The sequence below is a fragment of the Gordionus sp. m RMFG-2023 genome, chromosome 3 (genome assembly GCF_954871325.1).
Source record: "Gordionus sp. m RMFG-2023 chromosome 3, tfGorSpeb1-WG-v2, whole genome shotgun sequence".
NCBI lineage: Eukaryota > Metazoa > Nematomorpha > Gordioida > Chordodea > Parachordodidae > Gordionus > Gordionus sp. m RMFG-2023.
This window is the reverse complement of record NC_088777.1, coordinates 3,582,615-3,605,301: the sequence shown is the minus strand read 5'-3', so window position 1 is coordinate 3,605,301 and position 22,687 is coordinate 3,582,615. Positions and strand designations below refer to the sequence as shown.

The window sequence follows — 22,687 nt, the reverse complement described above, 5'->3', positions numbered from 1 at the left end:
ACACCAATTAATTTTGTCCTATTTGATCTCGAAATTCAATAGATAACCCCCCAAAAAATTTATCCTACCCCCATACACCCCTCAAAAAAAATAGGTTGCAAACTGTCCCCCCCCCCTCGTTCATGTAGGCGCTATCCATATGGGTCATTAAGCCCCACCAACTTAACCTAAATAGCTGTTTTCTTTTAAAATAATTGTCTTATTTTATATAATTATTATTTTTTATTATAGATATGATATATAATTTTTTAGATACGTATAATTTTTCAATATTTATAAACACAAAGATTTATCTCATTTTCATATGTTAAAAAAAAGAGAGGGAAAAAGAAAGAAATACAAAAGATAAACATAATAAATATTTATCTTTTTTTTTGAAGGAAAATTAAAAAAAATATAAAGTAAATGGTCATAGAATAAATATAGATTTAGAAACTAAATTCATGACCCGGTTAATCCTATTGGTGATCAAATTTATATTCTAGAAAGAAAAGAAAGATAGAAAGAAAGAAAGAAAGAAAGAAAGAAGGCGTATTAGTTGTTAATAATTTTTATTAATTATATCCCCCTTACCAGTAGCGAACTAGGTCGGATAATTAAAAAATTTTTAGATTCCGGTAACAGAATCGGTAAAAAAAAATTGATATAATATATTTCATATTTTTTTAATACAAATTTTATAATGTAAAAAGACAAATATTTTATTATAATTTTTTTTTTTAAAAGCTACGCCTTTTATATGAATGGGGTCATGACAATTCTAGAAGTAATAATTACTATTTAAAAAGAAAGATGAATTATAATGAATTGAATAGTGAAAAAAAAAGAGAATTTAAAGTTTATAAAGATAGTGTTTTTGTTTATTTAAAAAAGAAAAGAAAATATTTATAATTTAGAAACATTTTTTTTACTTTAAATAAATATAATAAACTATTATTTATTTTAAAAAAAATATAATATTTAAGGGTTGTATTTTATAATAATTATCCCTAACACAAAATAATTAATCCTAATAGCGGGAGGAGTGTGTTATCACGTGATGCGAATTAAAATCAGAGAATCATCTCGTTGACAAAGGTATCGTTGAGGGACGAACCGCCAGCGTTATTTTGTTTGCCCGCCTTGGTTATCCGCGTTATGAACCTCTCCAGGGCGTTATAAGTGGGAAAGGCCTTGTAATACTTCTGGGTCACATCCTCGCAAACGGTATCGGTATCGTCCGGGGCCATGTCCCCGAGATTTATGTCGTATTTTCTGCGCAATTCTTTCATGCGTTGCAGCTCTTGGATCTCGTCGGCTTCTATCTCCAGAATTCTCTGGCCTATGACCTGGCAATACACTTGTCTGGGGTGCTTTTCGGGCTGGGCTAAGAGAGCTTCTCTGATTTTCTGCCTCGTTTCCAGGGCTAAATAGTCATGCCTTTAAGAAATGTTATTATAAATTGGTATTAAAATGTTTTTGGAAGAGTTAATATTATAAGACCCAGTCCTAGCTCATGTTAAATACGATTTTATAACATTGAGATAATTTATTTCTGGGATTTGCATCACCCAATTTAACACTTCAAAATTATATTGCGGCAAATATCGCTGGGGGAAAAACGTTAGCTAGAAAGGACCCTTATGTCTCTGATGGTTGTGAAATAGTATGAATTTCTTTAATCAAATTTAGGTTTTACTAATACGTTTTATTTCCCCACGAATGTATAGCCGTACATTGCCCTCTTTTTAACAAAATCTATTCTTACAATTTAAAGTTAAAGGCCATATATTATGTATTTTCATTTATCCTATTTTTCCCTCTTTATCAAACAAAATGTTAGTTAGGTCTTAGCTGGAAAAATCATAGTTATATTACCGGTCAGGCTCGTGGTTGTGGGGTTTAGCGTGCTGCGAAAACTTGAAAGCGCCCTGAGGGGTTATCATAGCTCTGGAAGGACAGTGATTCCGCCTGCAGCGCAAGTAGGTCATCCCGCTCAATTTTTGATTGGCCACGTAAAGATAGCCCTTATAGTAAGGCATAAGGGAGCCTATCAAAGAGGGGATAAAGCTAAGTTCAGGGTCCTCGACTTTTGGTAAAGGGGAGGGGGGGGGGTAATAAAATGATATAATGTAATGCACGTATAATTTAATCAAGAGTCTTTGAAAATCTCTGAGAATATTAAGATACAGGTGGAACTCAACTGAAGTTTTTAAAAAATAAAATTATATAATATGCTATGATAAAAATAATAATTTCTGTAGGAGACCCCAATAAATGATTTGTTAAGACCTTTCTTTCTTTCTATTAGGATAATAAAACTCCAAAGCCAAAGGGTGGAGGGGCAATAAAAAAAAATTAAGTGAAGAAAAGTACCGTAAATAATTCACATAATTTACATATTTGTAAAGATAAATAATAACTTACATGTCGCGTTCGGGTCGTGAGGGTTAATAGGTTCACCTCTGTGATCTAAAAAATCATGATAAATTTTTAAGATGTAGGAAGCAAAGATTGTATTTTTTTGTTTTGTTTGAAATAGACTCCGTGTTTACCCATTTTTTTTTTAAAAAAAAAATGATTTTAATTCCTCTAGGTGTTCAAAACGGTGATCCGATAATGGCAAAATTATCGGGCCGAGTCGGAATTTTAAGTCCTTGCTCGTCTTGGCTTCAAATTTTATACTAAGGGTTGCCCATTTTACGAAAAAATAAAAGGCCTAACCTTAAATATTTGTAGTTGAAACACCAAAATAAACAACTATTTATAAATATTGGGGATTGATTAAATTTAAAAAAAAACGCTATAATTTATGGATTATAACTTCTATCACATATCAGAGATGAGTCTGATTATATTATAAAAATATGTATTTCTGCCAAAATAATTTGATCTTGTTTTTGAAGATAAAATTTAATGTTAAGAAGCCTAATAATAATTTTTCATCATTAAACTAATAAACCAATAAAAAAAATTACGTTATTTTGACAAAATTTAGGCTTTGGAATTATTTTTTTTATATATATAATCTCTAATCTTGATTAAGCGGGCTGGGCATCTCTACTTTTTGCCTGCCCTGACACATTAATTTAATTTTGCCCAGACCAGCCTCAAAAATGGGCAGGGACCATTTATTCAAACCCAAAATAATAATTTTACATTCATATATAATAAGGTATTAAGAGCATCATCCTTGCCTTTTCCTCTTAATACACTATTGCTCATACAAGTCTTATAATTGGTATATCGGTTCCAAGTCATAACAATAAAATGGCAGTGGCTCACAAGACAGAAAAAAATTTTCGTCATGTCACAAAACCTAACTAACCCGTCAAAAATGAATGGATAAACATAAAAATATAGCGTACTTCTGGCCAACTTTATTTGCTTCCTAGCCCTGGCATTCTGCAACACCTGATCATCCAAGAGCGTTTGAGCTTGGTTGAGATCCAATCGGTCGTGCCTGTGGCCACTCGTGACAGTAAAGAAACCGTCTGCATCGATGAAGCCTTTGCCTGTTTTCACGAAATGGCAAAAAAAATATATAAAATATTCTATTTCATAAAGAGGCTTACTTTTATTTGTTCCTTTTTAAACTTTTATATAAATTATTAGCTTCATTTGTGACTATCATATGCCGCTATAAAGAAATAAATATAATACAGTAAAAAAAACCCAATTTAAAGTACCTCAAAGGGACCTTAAATTTGAAGCGACAGTTAGACCGTATATAGATAGCATTGAATCGAATATAAACATAACTGATCATCATAATATAATTAAATGACCTAAGTTATGGTATAGTTAAATTATAGATGTTATACTAATATAAAGTATATTAAAAATTAAAACCATTGATATCTTTACAGAATACAAAATTAGATATGATATCGGATAGGTAATCGGCCGATTTCAATTTAATATTGGAAATATCGGATCCTATCGATTTCCAAAAAGTGGTATCGGTACACCCCTAATATATATATACAGTAAAAAAAACCAATTTAAAGTACCTCGAAGGGAACTTAAATTTGAAGCGACAGTTAGACCGTATATATAGATAGCATTGAATCACTTAGAAAAGAAGAAAAAACAAATAATTACATGCTATATTTAAATAAATCGAGGACAGGAAAAAGTAAAAGAAACCGACCTGTGCAAGACGCTTTGCGGCAAGTGCAAAGCGTGAGAGACCCGTCTTTATTTAACTTCCGGTACATGTATCCATCGAAGAAGGGAATCGTTTTGCCCGTTTGGGTCGTGAGATAGTTAGGCGATCCATCTTTTAAAGTAATTTGTTTGTTTTGATTTAAAAAAAAAATAAACATGTTAATTTGATCAGTTTCGACCATTTTAGAAATAGGTGGTTAACGACTTTAATGATTCGGGAAAAGATGAATTATGAACCCCCCTCCCCAACTCATTTTAAAAAATGTCGTATACCCATATGTATAGGTGTAAGTTTTCTTTTAGGGAGGAGGGGGGGGGGGGGTCACGATAATTTGTAATAAATTAGTTTAAATATCGTGTGGTCATAGACCGAACCTTGAGAGGTTTTATTTTTCTTATTAATATTATTTTGTACATGTCAGGGCATCGATATCAACCCAATCATCGCCAAGATCTTGATATTCTGGGCCAAGCCTGATGGGAGCGTTGAGTATCGAAGCTATTTTAGAAGCTAAGGTTTCCGAATTCAAGCCATTCAACGAAGGTTCGTTCACGTAAATGGATTGAGCTATTTAGTTTTTTTTTTAAAAAGAAGGTATATTTTATGGTTATTGCAAGATAGAATTTATAAGTTAATTTTTTTTAGAGGAATTCCGAACTCCCATAAATTTGTGATTTCAAAGGGAAAAGAGCATAGTGTCATGGCAAATTTCCATTTAAAAACGACTAAACTAAGATTTTAGTCCAAAAAAATATCCTAAGTCTTGAGATTTGGCTTATATTGCAGAAAAGTGTGGTCTTTTGACAAAATCTAAAGGCCATGGCGGGTAATATATATTTGGCTTTGGATCTAACACTTTTTTAAAAAGCTCTTAGACTGAGGTTTTGTCAACGCCTAAAAGAGATTTTTAAATTTGTTATTAATGCTTTCATAAAGTTTACAATTAAAGTCGCCCAGCCAAAGCTATAGCAAAATATATATGACAATTTTAGAAAAGAGGTTTATCGTAATCATTCATTCATATGTTAATTCGAATAGTAATAACCGGAGGTATTAGACATCATGCAACCGGCCTTGAGAGTGGCAGTGTTAGAGGACGTCATGCTAACGTTGTAATCTGTTTATTCATAAATTAATCATATTAAATAGCCTTTAAAAAAAATAAGGGAATACGTAAATTAATTTTATGCAATGACGTTAAATATATTTTTTTTATTAAACCTAACTACCCCCCCCCCCCCCATCTTGGCCCAATTACTTTTGTTTTATTACCTAATATGATTAAAAAATCTCAAATATATATTGCGATGTCTCGGCAATATCAAAAAGATCTAAGAAGAAGAAAACGTGATGAATTTTTCCCTAAAATAAAATCACGCTAGAAAGATGTAGTAGGGAAGCAAGCAAATGATTAATTGTAAACCGATATTTCTGACCACCCCTATGAGGTCCTGGATAAGGTTGTTCTTGAGGTCGGTGGGCTTGACATGCAGGGACGTATCCTTGTAGTATTTCTCCTTCTTCATCTTCTCCCTGGCTCTGTAGACCTTTTGGCACTCGGCTGAGTGCGGTTTTACAATGTTAAACATGTGCTCCTGGCCCAATCCCTGAGCCTCGCAACCAGGATAGTCGCACTTGTAAAGGTTGTTATTTTGATTGATGGGCAGGCTGGGGTCGGTTATGACGACGAAAGTGCGGCCCTCGTGTTTAAGAGAGGGTTTCCGAGCGATGGAGAATAGATGGCTAAGGGGATTGGTTTTGGGTGATTTGTAGGTGGGAGCTTTATTTTTTAAAGTTAAAAAAATAAATAAAATAATAAATATTATGCAACGCGAAAAATGGTATCCCTTTTCAGCTACGAAAAAGTTGATTCACATGTGTTTAACACGTGCCAGATTTTTAAACCAATAAAATAATATTCTAAATTAACTATTTTTACGTTCTTTCTTTCTTAATTTTAAGATGAAACGGAATTGTATTGAGAAATATGTATTTTAAAAAAAGATATTACTTGTATAAAGGATGGCTGGTGGTTGATTCGAAGCTAGTTTAAAATTTTGACAAAAAAAATGTATAAATCTATCTATTTTCAACTAATTTTAACAAATCAATGTTATTTTCCTGTAAACTCAAACCTTTTTTTTCAAATTTACATTATCTCCCTCAGTAAATGATACAAAATTGAGGAATTCGGAAATTATCATAGATTTCAAATAATCCCAAAATTACATATTATTATTTTTATTTATTGCTCAAACTGGGTAATACGTAATATTTTATTTATGGGAGAATACTTATTTATTCATTTTTCGATACATATATATATATCTATTGTAAGTGTTGTTAAATGGTTCGTTTTGAGCCGAATTTTAAAAACGGCTAAACTCAATATTTCATCCAGAATACTATTACGCAAGGCCTGAAGATTTTGTTTGTAAGAAAGAAAGAAAAAAAGAAAGAATCTATTAGCGAAATCTCGAGGCTTAGGCAATATTTTTCAGGCTAAAATTTTGAGTTGGCTGTTTTTAGAAATCGGCTCAAAACGAGCCACAACACTTATCTATTGTATATTTCATTCTTATCATTTATTATTTTATTAAATAACGGTTAATAAATGATCCCCTCTAACACCACTAAAAAAAGAGCAAAGCAAGGCGCAAAAAAAACAAACTTAATACAAATCACGCGGAATGCGGAAGGAGGATCTGATATTGGCCAACTGTTAAAAACATTATAGCAGATTTAAATGATAAGGTTTGATGCGTAACCATTTTGTAATATAAGTTTGATTTAAATAACTTTTTAGGGTCGCCAAGGATATTCGCGAGTTAGAAAAACCGAATGAAGCGATATCAATGTGATATCACTGATATATATTTGGATATGTTTGGAAGTTTTTTTTCAAAGATGTCGTCTCAGACCAAGCTTTCTCTAAATTAATTCTAAATAGATTCTGACTAGTGTTGTTAAACGGCTCGTTTTGAGCCGATTTCTAAAAACGGCAAACTCAATACTTTAGCCAGAAAAATAATTGCCTAAACTTCAAAATTTCCACTAATATATTGTCTAGATCTATGTGCCTTCTAATGTACAAAATCTTCAGGCTTGCTTAATATTTTTCTGGTTGAAATATTGAATCAGTCCGTTTTTAAAAATCGGCTCAAAACGAGCCGTTTAACAACACTAATTCTGACACTTATTCTAGGAGGTGAAGAGGGGGGGGGGAATTAAATGTACCTAATGCATTTTTTTTAAAAAAATAACGGGTTGCATAATTATAATAATATAAAATTAAATTAGAATATATATATATTTTTTAAAAAATATCAAAACCTCTCGGTACAGTTGGAGCTGGATTGGATATAGCTGGTGGTCCGAAAAAGGTTGTACTATCTAAAATAAAAACATAACAATAATAATAATGGATTAGAAGGCAAAATTATTATTATTAGATAATTTAAGGTATTAATAGAGAAGGGGAAAAAATGGGGGGGGGGGGTTCAAGAGAATGAATTAAATAAAACTATTTAAACTAATGTTTCTTTTTCCTAGTTAATCACGTGGCGATAGTTTTATATTAAAACAAAACGTTCCTTGTGTACCCTTTAACATAAAACAAAACAATTTTGGTAAACCCAGAGTTCTAAAATTTATCATCTAGGCGAAACCGAACCTGATAAAGGCAAAAAATTGCTATAGGTTCTCTTTTTTTATATTTCGAATTTCCAACTCATATATGGAAAGGAAAAATTAGACCCAAAAATATTTGTCAAAATGCATGCACGGTGTATTCTAACGAATCTATTATATGATTTAAAGGAGTGGGCATGGTTCCTATCGGCACACGTAGCAGATGGTTGTGAATAAAAAAGGCAGATGAAAGCGGGTCGAAAAATAAATGGTAGCTAGGAGAAAAACTTCATACCGAAATTTGGGAGATAGGAATAATATAAACCTAAGTAATTAAGATCGTTGCAGTGAAACAAGAATATAGCTGCCCCTTACCCCCCCCCCACCCAAATATAGAGCCCAATGTATTTTCTAAAGTATTAGGAAACTAGTAGGAAACTAGTATACCTAATGTTATAACATTCTATTATTATGACCTTACCCCTAATAGAGTATGTTTTCCGTAGAGCTCAATGCATTACCTAAAGTATTAGGAAAATTGTATACCTAATGTTATAACATTCCATTATTATGATCTTTACCCCTAATAGGAACTCCGTTAACTATACTGCCCAAAGCGCTTAGGGGGTTTTTGTTGCGGGTATCCTTCCATTCCAGTTTTGGGAGAACGTAAACGGCTTTTGAGGTATTTGTCCCGTTCGATTCATCTTTATCAAAAGGTGACGGTGAGGACAAAAATTGTTGCGTCATGGCATTATTCATCATAGATCTGATTTTGGTTATATAATCCTTTTGGACGGCTACTTGATTTTTCCAAGAAAATGGGTCTATCTTATTTTCTTTTTTGTAAATAAAATTATGTGTTTTTTTTGTAAATAAAAATTTGGTCGGCATAGGCATGTGATATATAGTAACTAAGCTAAATTTAACACATTCATTAAGATGCATTCTTAAGGGTACTATAGGGTCAGCTGTAACAGCCATTTTATGGTCCTGCTAGTTGATTAAAGATGCCTTGGAAAACTGTATATATATTTAAACAATATTTAAAATTAAAAGATAAATGTCATTTAGTATATGGTAGACCATAAAATGTCGTCTACAGCTGCTTCCAATATTCAATATAGACGCATTTCAGAGGTTATGGGTGCCTAAATTAATTTATGCACGATGCTCAAATTTTTTGGCTTAACGCTCCCACTCACGATAATCAAAATTTTGATCGCTAAAAGGTCTAGCATAGTGAAACGGATCAACTTGAACCGATTTTTGAAGACGGCTAGCTCAACATTTTATCCAAACAAAATATTATGCAAGCCTAAAGGCTTCGTTCATAGATGACAACAAAAAAAAAGTAGGGACATCTATTAGTGAAATTCTGGAGAATTCAGGCATACTAATTTTCTGTCTAAACTTATATAGAGCATGATTACTAATATTTTACACTTTTTAAATTTTTATTCTCTTATATTATTATAATTTTCCCATTTTTCCCATAATTTGTACATAGATAATCGGGTAACTACTACATATTTAGCCACTTAAGCCAATTTTTTAGCCGGCTAAAAAAAACGGCCTACCCGAGTTCTAGTCGTAAAACTATAACTTTGACCTTGAGAGGGTATTTCTTCAAGATAATAGCAGTTCAAATTAGAAAGAAACTGTTATAAAGTAAAAACACTTATTTGTTAAAGGATTTTCTCTAGCACGTGCCTCTATAATTATAATTTCCACTAATTAACGTCACCATTTTTAAATCAAAATTTTTATTTCAAAAAAAAATAATAAAGAAAAACAATATAATTTTAGTTTTCAATAAATTCCTGAGATAATCTACCAAAAAATATTTTTGAAAATAATATTCTAGAAATAAAATTCGTACAGATGTGTTCATTAAATGAAGTTTGGTGAGGATAAGATTTATAATATAAAAAAAAATACGAGGTAATAAAATCAGAACAACAATGTAACAAAATGGTTCAAGTAACATAAACCGAGCTATTAAGTGTTACAATTGTCAAGAAACCTATCCTAAAAAAAAAATCTAACTAATAATGAGTTGTCCAAAAGTAGAAAACCTGTTTGGGAAATTCGAGATAAAAAGTTATATTACCTATCATATTGGTAATGTATGGAAGCCAAATGAGGATGATTTTTATTTTTTGAATTCGATAAAACTCCTTTGTAACCTACAGGCCCGGCTCTAAGCCCAAGTATGCAGCAATGCCATATTTTAATATTTTTTTAATATACCAAGGCCGGATCATGCGAATGGTACCTCAGATCACTGCCATATCTTAAGTTAAAATTTGCAAATTTAGATATGAAAATTTCAAAAAATGACATTAATTATATAGAAAAGCGTCAATTGACGATTTTGGTCCATTTTAAGTAAAGGCAAAATTTTGATATTTTTTTTTCTAATGTTTTTAAAAAACAAACCAGTCTTGTCCTCTGTCACTGAATTAATCCTTCGTATGAATGGCTTCATATATTTACGGCCTCTCTTGCGCAGGAAGTCTCCAGTATCCCCGAGGAAATCTATCAAATATATGGGTATAAAAATTTATATTATCGTAGCTCTGGCACTCACTATTACTACCGCTCCTACGATTAGTCTCGGTCTAAATTAACTCGAGTCGATAAGCGGTTACGTGACCTACCCAAAATCCCTAGCAATTTCCCATGGGATAGGAACCTTTCTCTCATTTCCTCAAATGATTACTCATCGCGAATCCCAATGTTAGCAAAATCATCTTGTAATAGTGCATCAAACATTAAGACCTTTCAAAGTTTTTTTTCTCAGAAAACGGGAGATCGGGGAGGGGTGGAGCATATGGAAACATTTCAAAGGTACGGCAGCAATACCCGAACGATCAAACTTCTGATTTAACTTATCCGAAACCTAAAGTGGTAGGGTAATGGATGGGGATCAATGTTACTTACAAAATCACAATTGGGGAGTTTTTTTTTAGTTTGGACAACTCTCGGATTCAAACCTGGATATTAGGATCTTTACATCCGTTTGTTCTTTAGTAAGTAAGCAGTAGTATAATTTTTCTTGCAATACATAAATAAAGCTTAGATTGAAAGATAAAAAGTGTTTAAATCGCATTCTGTAACCATCCCGTAAAATAGAAAGAAAAGAGAGAACTTAAAAGAAAGGAAATATGGAAAGAAATAAATGAGAAGATAATAGACATAGACATATATATTGTTAAATTACCAAAATTAGGCCAAGTCTAAACAGGCTTAGCTAAACTTTCAGCCTTAAAAAAAGTAATGATAATAAACCTTCTAAATTTAACACCAACTTGAAGATTGGGGGAGAATTCTTTAAGGGCAAAAAAACTAAACTAAGCAGTTTATGGAGCGGCCAAAATTAAGACAAAATTACTAGGAACAAGCTTATTTAAATGCATACCAGGACTGTCATCATCGTCAACCCCCACTTCGTCCTCTTCTTCATTAATCACAAAGTCTTTGAACGCTTCTGGAAAAATGTTTTTTTGAAATTAAAATTCTATTATTTTTTTTTAGACAAAACGAGTTGTTAAAATAAAATATCTAGATATACCGTTTCTTTAACTTAAATATATTTTTTATAAAAGTATCGGTATTATCTAGAAACATTCTAATAGTATCTTTTTATCACCTCTGGTAATTTTGGAAGAAGTGGAGAAACGAGAGAAAAAAAAGATACGAGTCAAGTCAAGATGGTTAGCATTGACTTGATTACAATGTGGCTAAGGGTTATTTATTAAAATGTTCAACGAGAAGCGGAAGCCAAATTGACCAATTCTGGTTCATAGAAAGGTGGATCGGAGCTGAGTCAAACTTGTTTTATACTCTAAAACACGAAATTGTTATTTTCGGGAACAAACTAGCCTGAAAAACAGCTCTCCGTTATTTAATTAATAAACATAATATTTTTTTATATATTTATTTACCATATTTCTTGGATCTTTTGCAATTTTGGGTAAAAGCCCTAAGATTTAATCTTTCTGATAGTTCATATGTTTAATTTTGATAAAATAAAAATATTTAGATTTATTTATTAGTATAATATTTTTTTAGTTATATAATCAAATTTATCTTTTTTTCAAAAAAAATATTTTTATATTCAACAAACCATTTCGAATTGGCGATTCTTGCTTGATGGGCATTAACTGAGACTGTGGATCGAGCTTGTTTGAGTTAACCTCTATTTATTTATACATCATATATATATTTCTGTTATTCAAAATCGTTATTAAAGAAATAAGAGAATTTTTTATTTGATAAAATACCAATATCCCCTTACTTAACCACATTTGATTCACAAAATCCCATAAAACCCCCCCCCCCCCTTCTCATGGACTAAATAAAATGTAAATAGGGCTGAGACTGCAGTCCTTTTAAATAATAAGGATATCTGTTCTCTTTTTCTAAAGAATGTAAATGCATGCATAAGGTTTTGGCAACTTAAAAAAATAATTCTGTCCTATGGGGTACAAGAGTTGAGTAGTATCGCAAAGACTTGTGGTTAAAATATTAAATATAGATACTGAAAAAAAGAAAGAAGGAAAGATAGAAAGAAAGAAAATAATTTAGAGAGTATTTGGTATTCGTATTTATTGGGGATAATTTAGAGCATTTTGTATTTATTCGAATAAATTAGATGTTTAGTGTTTGCATTTTAAATACAAAAAGTGTCATATATTTATTAAAGATTAAAATACTTTTAGTTTTCTGTAATATATATTTATCGTGGGAGATAGTAGCATGTCACATAAAATTATGTAATAATCGTGAATATAATTGTGAAATTGCTCAATTAATTTCACTTATATTGTTGATTTTGGGGTGATATTTTGACAAAAAAAATCCCATCCAAAATGTCAAAATTTTACATTTAAAGGATTTTCATTGTCACAACCCTAAAAGCTTAAAATACAAGTGTTTTCCTGAATATGAGCTAGATCTAGTAATCGCATAAAAAAAGGATTTCGATATTAAGCTATTATGTTTATATAAAATATTTTCCCCCGGTTTCTGTAAAAACGTCAACACCCTCTAAAAATGTAAATTTGGCAATTTTGGATGCAAATTTTTTGTTTTCCAAAATATCGTCAAAAATTAATAAATATAAGGTGTCTGTATTCAAAACAAATGTTTTTTATTCTAAATACTTACTTAAATATTCATATAAATATTAAATACAAAGTATTTGCATTATGAAAACTATGTGTATCCATTGAGTTTTATAGTAAAGTGGTTTTAGAAAAAGTTTTACCTAATAATTGTGAAACTCGTTTTCTAAGTCGAATATTCCGGAAATAGTTGTATTCATCCGCCGATCTTGTAACAGATGCTGACGCTATAATTTATAGGGGGGGAGGAAGTGGGGGTAAATATGTATAAAAAAAATTAAGTTGCAATATATATTCCTTTATGCATGAGATATTATTATAAAATGGAAACAAAAATAAGTTTTTTCTTTATTTGATATTCCCTAAGTTATTCTTACTGTTCCAACTAAGATTCTGGCAGTCCTCCAATGCCTGACCGAACCTGAATCATACAGACTTTGGAATTCGTAAATCAAAACTAGGGTTATAAAGTATATTTTGTTTTTTTTAGGTTAGCACCTTTATTTTAAATTTTAAACATCAAATTACGGAACGCTAAATCATGGTTTCATATTTATTATTTATATTACTCTTGGGGGAACCGTTTGTCGCTTTACAAATGGCTCTGTGATCATGGGTAGGCGTGAAATAATCGCCAACCAATATCCCTCTTCCCGGGCATTTTTTACTGCAACACTTGTAATAAGTAGCGCCACCTTTGTAACTGTATTTCAGGTAATTGAAGCCATTGAATGTCGTTTTGAGACTAGAACTGTGCTTGGATGGAATGCTGTCTGGGAAAGCAAAAAAACAACAATTTTTTTATGAATTAAATATTCATGTTTTCAAAAAAATTTTTACCGGGCATTGCTAAAATTTCGTCAACACTTCTTTTCGCACTTAGCGAGGAGTCTATATTTGTCGAAATAACTAAATTTAATAATGAACAAAAATTTATTTATTTTTTGACCATAGATATGTTGATTGATTTAAAATAAAATCAGAAATATTCTATAAAAAAAATATATTGTATTCTTATGTAAATTATTTTAAAAAAATTCTTAAATGGTTAAAAAAAAGAAAAGGAATTTGGTAAATAATTCTAAAAACAAAAGTAGGATCATACTATGGAGTAGTGTTGTTAAATGGCTCGTTTTAAGCCAATTTTTAAAAACGACTAACTCAATATTTTAGCCAGAAAAATATTACCTAAGCCTTGAGATTTAGAAAATATATGTAAAGACCTTTGTTCCTTCTATGAGCAAAATCTTCAGGCTTTAGTAATATTTTTATGGATGAAGTATTGAGTTTTTTTTAAAAAATCGGCTCTAAATGAGCCGTTTAACAACATTACTATGGAGGACTGGGTGCTAAAAAGTTAGATAATGACAGGTGAAGCCATTCATTGGGATCTCTTGTAACTAGTTATTTTTTTCCCTAAAAGTTTTTATAATTGAAAGGCAACTTTCAACATAGACCAGGGCAAGGTGTTAATCATTAGATTTCACCAATAAATTGACACAAGTGTAGAGGTAAGTTGTTAGACCAAGATATTAGGGAACTACCATATTCTTTTTTATTGAAGATACTTAGTTGAGTGTGAATATTTTAGCTTTCTTGATAGCTTGAAAAATAATATTGTTGATTGTTTTGTGATAAGGTGACATTCACAGGAATACTTGCAATAAAGTGGGTGATGGCCTTTAAGTAACACCTTAAGAATTTTTGAAGAGATGACCTTCCATTCTAATCAATCATTATAAAACCTTTAGAAAAAAATAACAGCGTATACCAGAGATCCAAATGATTACCTCTATCCAAGGATATTATATAAATATTAAGAATATATAAGTAATAAAAACAAATCTACATCCTATTGTTAATAAAATAAAAATATATATTGTTGAGAATCTTTGATTATTAATAGTGTTGTTAAATTACCTAACTGTGATCATCTCTATTGTAGTTTAGTCAAGCTTTTAGCCTAAAATATTGAATTAAGCCTCTAAGTTGAGTCTCAACTTGAAGATTAATTCAAATATTATTGGATAAATACATAGCTACGCTGTTTTATAGTTGATTAAAGTTAGGTAATTTAACTACACTAATTATGAATATAATATATATTGTTGAGAATCTTTGATTATGAATATAATATATAAGTAATATTATAAAAAATAATTATTATGTCTTAAATGTATAAATTATTATCTTATTGAATTTGAATAAACTATGAATGTATTCTATTATAATAAAACCTTAAATTGACTTTATATGAAAAAATAATCTATAATAAATGAAATATTATTAATAATTCACTTAGTATTATGGTAGTTTAAGGAAATATTATAATTTAGCATATAAAATACCTTTGTCATTTTTATAATTATTTGTAACATTATCTTCATCATCATTTTTGACACTTAATTCAAAGCTATCCAACCTTTTGGTGATCTTGCAATCAACATCATTATTGTCAACATCTTTCAATTTTATATCAATACTTTTTACATCAGTATTTTTGGCTATACCTTGTACTTGTTTATTTTTATCTTATGTTTATTTTAAAATATTATCAGAAAAATAAGCAGAATGTTGAGGAAGCATTATTTAATACAAATGCTAAAAAATAATTCTATTACAAAATAATTTGCTTTATTAAATTATTTCTACAAATTGAATTATAAAAAATCTTGCTAAAAACATGACATATTAAAAATAACCATAAAAGGAATAAATTATAATTATACTTGATAATTGAAATGACTTAATCTGCTCTGGATTAAGTCTATCTATTAGAATTTTTAGTTTAGTGTTCAGATTCATTGACAGGCGACATAGAGTTATATTAAAAAGGCAGACATTATTATTTCATACATTTTAAGCGAAATCGTTAAGATATATGATTGACATATTATAGCGTTATAATTTGTATAGATTCGAAATTTTTTTAAAAAAATTTTAATTTAATTCTAAAATATGTTCAAAATGTAATTTTAAATATTAAAAGTTTTTAATTGTTAAACCGATTTTATTGTAAGGTTATTTTATGATATATATTTATTTTATCATTAAATATTCTAAAATTACCTGTAATATTTAAAAATAATATTTAAATACTTTATTTACAAAAATCTTAAAAGTATAAAAGAAATAATAGGAATTTAATGAAAATTATTAGAAATTCTAATGAAACTTTAAAGTCAGGTTAATTTTTCTTTACACAAAAAAATAATGATATAATTATTTTTAACTATAATTACAATAATAAGAATATGATTGGCATTTATTATTTCACAAATAATTATCACAATTATAGTGTCTTCAAACAGACCACAGATGTATAGAAAATTTAATAAATGTGTTTATATATATATTTGTATAAATAATATATAAAAAATTTATATTCAAAATGGGTACAAACGTCGATATATTATATAACCAAATTAGTATAAAATTTTTTGAAAAAACATAAAATATAAAAGTTTTACTCCTCCTGTAACAATAAATCCTCCAACAAGGAATAATTGATAACCGTGCTTTTAAAGAATCATAACAATATTATTTTTGGCATAAGGCTCTGATATTGTTACATAAACCTGTGACGATTGTAATAAAGACATGTTATCATAGATATCCATATGCACAATCTCATGTGATAACGATTTATGCTTCTGAGTATTTTTTTTATAACCGTCATAGTCGTGCCATTCGATTTCCCCTCCTGCACCCTGGTTGCGATGTGAAATCTTTTTATAAATGATTATTCTTCCCTTACTCATTAGTAGGTAATTTTGTAATTTATTAAACGAAAAATCCATATGTGATTTGTAACGTAGCTCATGCGATTTATTTCTTTCTTTCTATAGATACGGCCTTAGGTAACGCTTTTTGTTATATTTGAAAGTTTATATATATTTAAAAAGGTTACGCTATTTGAATTATATATTATTATAACTTTCTTACATTTAATATTAACTTATGGAAGTCAATGTAATTGCATATTAGTGGAAGTTAAATGACATAATTATAAAATACTATATATATAGGAAACAATTTTATAATAAAGAATCTATTGTTTTGACTATAAAAAATGGCGACGAAACAAAAAAAATCTAAGTCGCGCGGTTTTCGGTCTTCGGTCAAGTTTAATAATATATAGAATTATATATATTTAGAAATTATGGATAAAATTATTCTCCAGGACTTTAAAAAGGAAGATTGTTCTATCGAGGACTACGTTGATTATATCAAATATATACTAAATGTGAATATTCCTCAAACTGACGCCACTTTAAAAAAATTATTTATAGATTATGTAGGAATAAACATTATAACTGATATCAAAAAATTACTCTATCCTAGGAATATAGAGGAGGTAGGTTGGATTGACATATGCAAAATAGAAAAACAACTATATAAAGATGAAAGAACTATTTTGGCATCAAGAATTGATTTCATTAGATTAAGTCGCGGGCCTACTAAATCCGTAATGAGCTATTTAAAAAATATAAAGGAGCTAACCCGAAGATGCGAATTTGAAGACAATGTAGAACTGAGAATTCGAGATCAATTAATCGCCGGACTAAAGATGTCACAACTGGATAAAGAACTACGATTAAGATATCCAGATACTAAAGATGAAGACCAACCGTTTAGCTTAAACAAAGTGGTAGAATTGGCTTTAGCGATGGAACGAGCTGACTTAGAAATAAATAATACTGCTGAAATGGTATATAAAATCAAAAAGCCGTATAAATATGATAATAATAATCGGATAAATCAACATGATAAAAATAATCGGCAGTATAATAATAATGATAATGATAAACGGCACTAACAAAAGGAAAATAAAGCATATGTAAAAAGAGAACTAGTGCCCGGGTATAATAACTACCATACAAATAATAATAGTAATTGGAGAAAACCATGCTATTTCTGTAATCGGTTTCATGCTATTAGAAATTGTCCCGCCTACGGAAAATTGTGCAGCAAAGGTAGGAAACCAAACCACTTCGCAGTATGTTGTAAAGTTAAAAAAAAGATTTACGCAACAAATTACAATTATAAAGAAGACGATTCGGATGTCTCAATAAGAAAAATATACAAATATGGGCAACAACCGCCTAATAATCCCCCTATAGGAAATTCCTGGATACCCCTATGGGTAAAATTATGCAATCGGACGGAATTGAGGTATTAATAAACAACCAAAAAATTAAAATGGAATATGATACTGGCTCGGCAGTAATCATTATTAATGAAATAATATGGAATAAAATCGGAAGGCCAAAACTTAGAAGAGCTAAAACACCAACTACATGTGGAAATAATAGAATAAAAATTATGGGTGAAGCTGATGTAAAAATACAATTAAATAATAACATAAAATGACTTCCATTATTAGTGACACAAACAAATGATGCAGCTCTATTTGGATTTACATGGATTATCGAATTTGACTTATCGTTACCAAAAAATGTAAAAATCAATATGATCAACAATAGATATAAATACAATGATAATGGTAAAGTAAATATTGACAAACTATATAAAGAATTTTCTACGGTGTTTGATAATAAATTAGGATTAATGAAAAATGTCGAACCAGTAAAACTACAATTGGAAGAAAATACAAAACCATTTTGCACTGCCAGCTAGAGGAGTACCGTTGCCTTTAAAATTAGAAATTGAAAATAAACTGAAACGTTTAGAAAATAATATAATCAAGAAAATAGATCCATCAACAACAAGAGTATCCTGGAGTACTCCAATAGTAATGGTACTTAAAACTTCAGGTGAACTACGATTATGTGGAGATTTCAAAGTAACATTAATTAAATATCTACTAAAAGACTATGACATTCTACCAACGTTTGAAGAATTAATAGCAAATATAGCGAATGGAAATAAATTTACAACATTTCTCAAAAATGCATACCTACAAATGAGCATTGACGATGAATCGCAAGAATTATAAACAATGGTAACACCAAATGGAAACTACCGCTATTTACGATTACCTTTTGGTATAGCTACAGCACCAATAATATTTCAACGATATATGGACGATTTACTGGCTGATTGTAAAGATACAGCAGTTTATTTAGATGATGTTAGAATCACAGGGAAAAATGATACTGAACATATAGAAAATATAAAACAAGTCCTCAGAAAATTACAAAATGCGGGATTAAAAGTCAAAACAAGCAAAATAAATTTTATGAAAGAAAAAGTAACATATTTAGGATACATAATAGATCAAAATGGAATACACCCTTATAAAAATAAAATAATAGCAATACAAAAATATCCAACGCTAAATATATTAAACTATTATAAACGGTTCATACCAAACTTACATGGAATCATAGCCGAATTACATAATAAAATTAGTAAAAATGTTAAATGGAATTGGACTAAAAAGGATGATATTTGAAAAAGCAAAAGGAATAGTAACAGAACACAATATTATACAATTTTATAAACCGGATCTTGAGTTAATACTAGAAACATATGCATCAAACCAAGGATTTGGAGCTGTACTCTTGCAAAAATATGGTAATGGTAAGAATACCCTATAGCTTACACCTCGAGAACTTTACAAGATGCTGAAAAGGATTATTCGACAATCGACAAAGAAGCCAAAGCCATAGTAAACGGCGTAGAAAAATTTCATAACTATTTGTATGGACGAAAATTTAAAATACGAACGGACCTTAAACATTTATTAAAGATATATGGGGATAACAGAGATTTAAACGCCTTAACAAACCAAAGATTGTTACGTTGGGCTCATAAATTATCTGCATATGATTATGAAATAATGTATAAGATTGGCGCAAGTAATATAATTGCAGATCCTTTATCGCGAAACCCAATAGAGAAAAATGATAATAAAATAACAAGTGAAAATAAAACAGTGAAATATATACGAAATCTTACTTATGACACATTAACTCTATCAAGAAAAAAACTAGAGATGAAACTACGAAAGATCCAATTTTAAGAAGAGTAAAAATATTATTAAATGGTGCAAATATACAAAATCAAGCACCAGAATTATTAGCTTTTAGAACAAGAATAGATGAAATAGAAAATGATGACGGTATCCTATTTTGAATGGTCGCTTAATAATTCCATATTCACTACAAAAACGAGTTTTATAGATATTACATACAGGTCATCCCGGTATTAGATCAATGAAATCCATTACGAGACATTATATATGGTGGGAAAAATTAGATAAAGATGTCGAAAAATTAGTCAACCGTTGTATTGGGTGTCAAAAACATCGCAGAGATATACCAGAAGTTGCCGTATACCCATGGAATCTGCCAGCACAACCCTGGGAAAGGGTACATTTAGATTTTTCCGGACCTCTAGACGGATTTTATTGGCTGGTAGGAATCAATGAATTTCAAAATGGATAGAGATTGATCAAAGATACCACAAGTAAAAATTTAATAAATAGATGAGAAAAATGGCTTACACGATATGGTGTTTCACGTCAGATTGTCACAGACAATGGTCCACAATTCATTTCAAATGATTTTACATGGTGCAAAAATAAGAATATACAACACATAAAAACTACACCATACCATCCGAGAAGTAACGGATTAGTTGAAAGATGCATACAAACTATAAAAAATCGGTATTTTGCTAATAGAGAACAAACAAATGATGGGGAAAAATGTCTTAATGAAGTATTAGTTACATATAGAAATTCCGAACATCCTCAACGGGCCAAATACCTGCCAAACTATTTATGGAGAGAAGACTAAATACTTTATTAGACTGGGTGAAACCATTAATTACTGAAAAATTAGAAACCTCTGTAGTAAAACACGATCAGTTAAACAAAAGCATACATAGAGATTTTGGAAAACAACGAATTAATTTGGATAAAAACATCGCAAATTTGACTATTTTCATAAATATCAGCTATTAAAAATTTTATCCCCACCCCCCATCCCCCCCCCCCCACAAATCAAAATTTTACAAATATTTGAATATCAATTTTCTAACATATTATTCAAAAATATTAATAAAATGGAAAAAGAGATTGAAATCAAACGATAATTTATAAATAAGGCTGAGCATGAAAAAATGTAATGTGTCGTCAGCAGCGATATTATTATTGAATTCAATTGATCAATTAGAGTTTATCATTGCTGCTAGTTGCATCAATAAATTATTTTTAGCTCACTACTTTGTAGAAATTTACAAAACCAAATTTAGATTTGGTTCAGGTTATTGATTTGGTGGAAAATATACATGAACAGGTAGATACAATATGAATGAATGTAGATAAATATTTTCATAATATTTATCTAGAAGTTGAATCGAAGGCTAAATTGATATAACACTAATTAAACCTCGTCTAGCACCTAGGCCATTATTGAGATGAAAATAAATATTGCCTCAACTGAAGAATATTATAAAATATCCATTTTCATCCCATTCTTAGATACTTTTTTATCGCAAATAAAAGTACGGGTTTTAGATAAAAAACAAGTCTTTAGCAATCTTCAAGTTTTATTACCCAAAGATCCTTCTTCATTTTCTAATGCCACTATTGGTAAAATTAAATATTTAGAAAAATTTTATTCCTATGAGATTGATACTGAAATAAATTTAATCAGTGAATTCGAATTGTGGTATAAATATTTATACGTTTAGCTATTTTACCTGAGCATGCTATTGATGCGCTCAATCGGTGTAAAGAAACCTTGGCTCAATTTCCTAATATTTCGAAGTTGTTTTATATTCTTGCATGTTTGCCTATTACAACATGTACGAATGAAAGGACTTTTTCCAACTTGAGAAGGTTGAAAACATATTTACGAAGTACTTAATCTCGGCTAAATGGGTTAGCTCTGTTAAATATACTCAGAGATTTGGTTCCAACGACAAACGAAATAATTAAAAATCTTGTATTTGATAAGAAGTTAAAAAAACTTGTTAATTTAATTATTTTCTAGTCAATATTTTAAACACACTACTATTAATATTTTCAATAAAAAAATTATATTCTACTTATATTGTATGAGAATTTAAGCTGAGGCTAGTTTTTAAAGCAAATTTTATAAAAAAAATGACATTACACTTTATTTCAACTTTACATTTAAAAAAAACTTTACATTTAAAAAAACTTTATTAAATATAATATATTGAAATAATAAAAAAGAGGCTTGTAATATCCTATCCATAAGAGAAATATAATTATTATTAAATTATGAATAATTTAATAGAATAGAATAGCTAAATAAGACCTAAAAGGAGTTTGGGGATGAAGCCTCCAAAAAAATTCCCCCCCCTATAAGAAAATCCTGGATACGCCACTGCAACAAGCAAAATTCTCATATAACGTAGAAGAAAAAGATAAAATAGTACGAATATACGCAGATCAACTACGAATATGGGAAGAACCAGACGAAACCAAATCAATAATACCAATTGAACCAAGTCAAAAAGGAAGGCAACCTCGTTATCCAACAAGGGAACGAAAGCCAACAAAAAGATTAATAGATGAACTTGAACTTGGTAATAAAAAGATTGATAGACGATCTTAACTTGGTGGGAAAGAAAATATGTTATATTTGAATGTTTATATATATTTTAAAAGGTTACGCTATTTGAATTATATATTATTATAACTTTCTTACATTTAATTTTATCTTATTGAGGTAAATGTAATTGCATATTAGTGGAAGTTAAATGACATAATTATAAAATACTTTATATATAGGAAAATTTTATATTTTCATTTATAAAAAGATAAACTTAAAAC

The 22,687-nt window shown here is 29.7% G+C and overlaps 1 protein-coding gene across 3 annotated transcripts; it reads right to left on the bottom strand.

Annotated features, from left to right (window-relative positions):
• Positions 1–949: 949 nt before the first annotated feature.
• On the bottom strand, positions 950–15,772 carry LOC135926161 (uncharacterized). 3 transcript variants are annotated; one of them, XM_065461894.1, is made up of 20 exons: positions 15,642–15,772; positions 15,261–15,443; positions 13,753–13,821; positions 13,482–13,685; positions 13,056–13,139; positions 11,913–11,984; positions 11,731–11,784; positions 11,205–11,273; positions 10,223–10,321; positions 8,362–8,619; positions 7,484–7,543; positions 6,162–6,194; positions 5,574–5,930; positions 5,196–5,267; positions 4,565–4,717; positions 4,133–4,261; positions 3,348–3,494; positions 2,407–2,451; positions 1,858–2,068; positions 950–1,419 (listed from the first exon to the last, which is right to left on the bottom strand). In XM_065461894.1, the coding sequence occupies exons 1-20, from the start codon at positions 15,715–15,717 to the stop codon at positions 1,053–1,055; spliced, it is 2,742 nt and encodes a 913-aa protein (XP_065317966.1). In that variant the 5' UTR covers positions 15,718–15,772; the 3' UTR covers positions 950–1,052. The 3 variants fall into 3 exon arrangements, with proteins under 3 accessions (XP_065317966.1, XP_065317967.1, XP_065317968.1); XM_065461895.1 differs by having other exon boundaries at positions 13,753–13,803; XM_065461896.1 differs by lacking the exon at positions 10,223–10,321.
• Between the last annotated feature and the right edge of the window lie 6,915 nt (positions 15,773–22,687).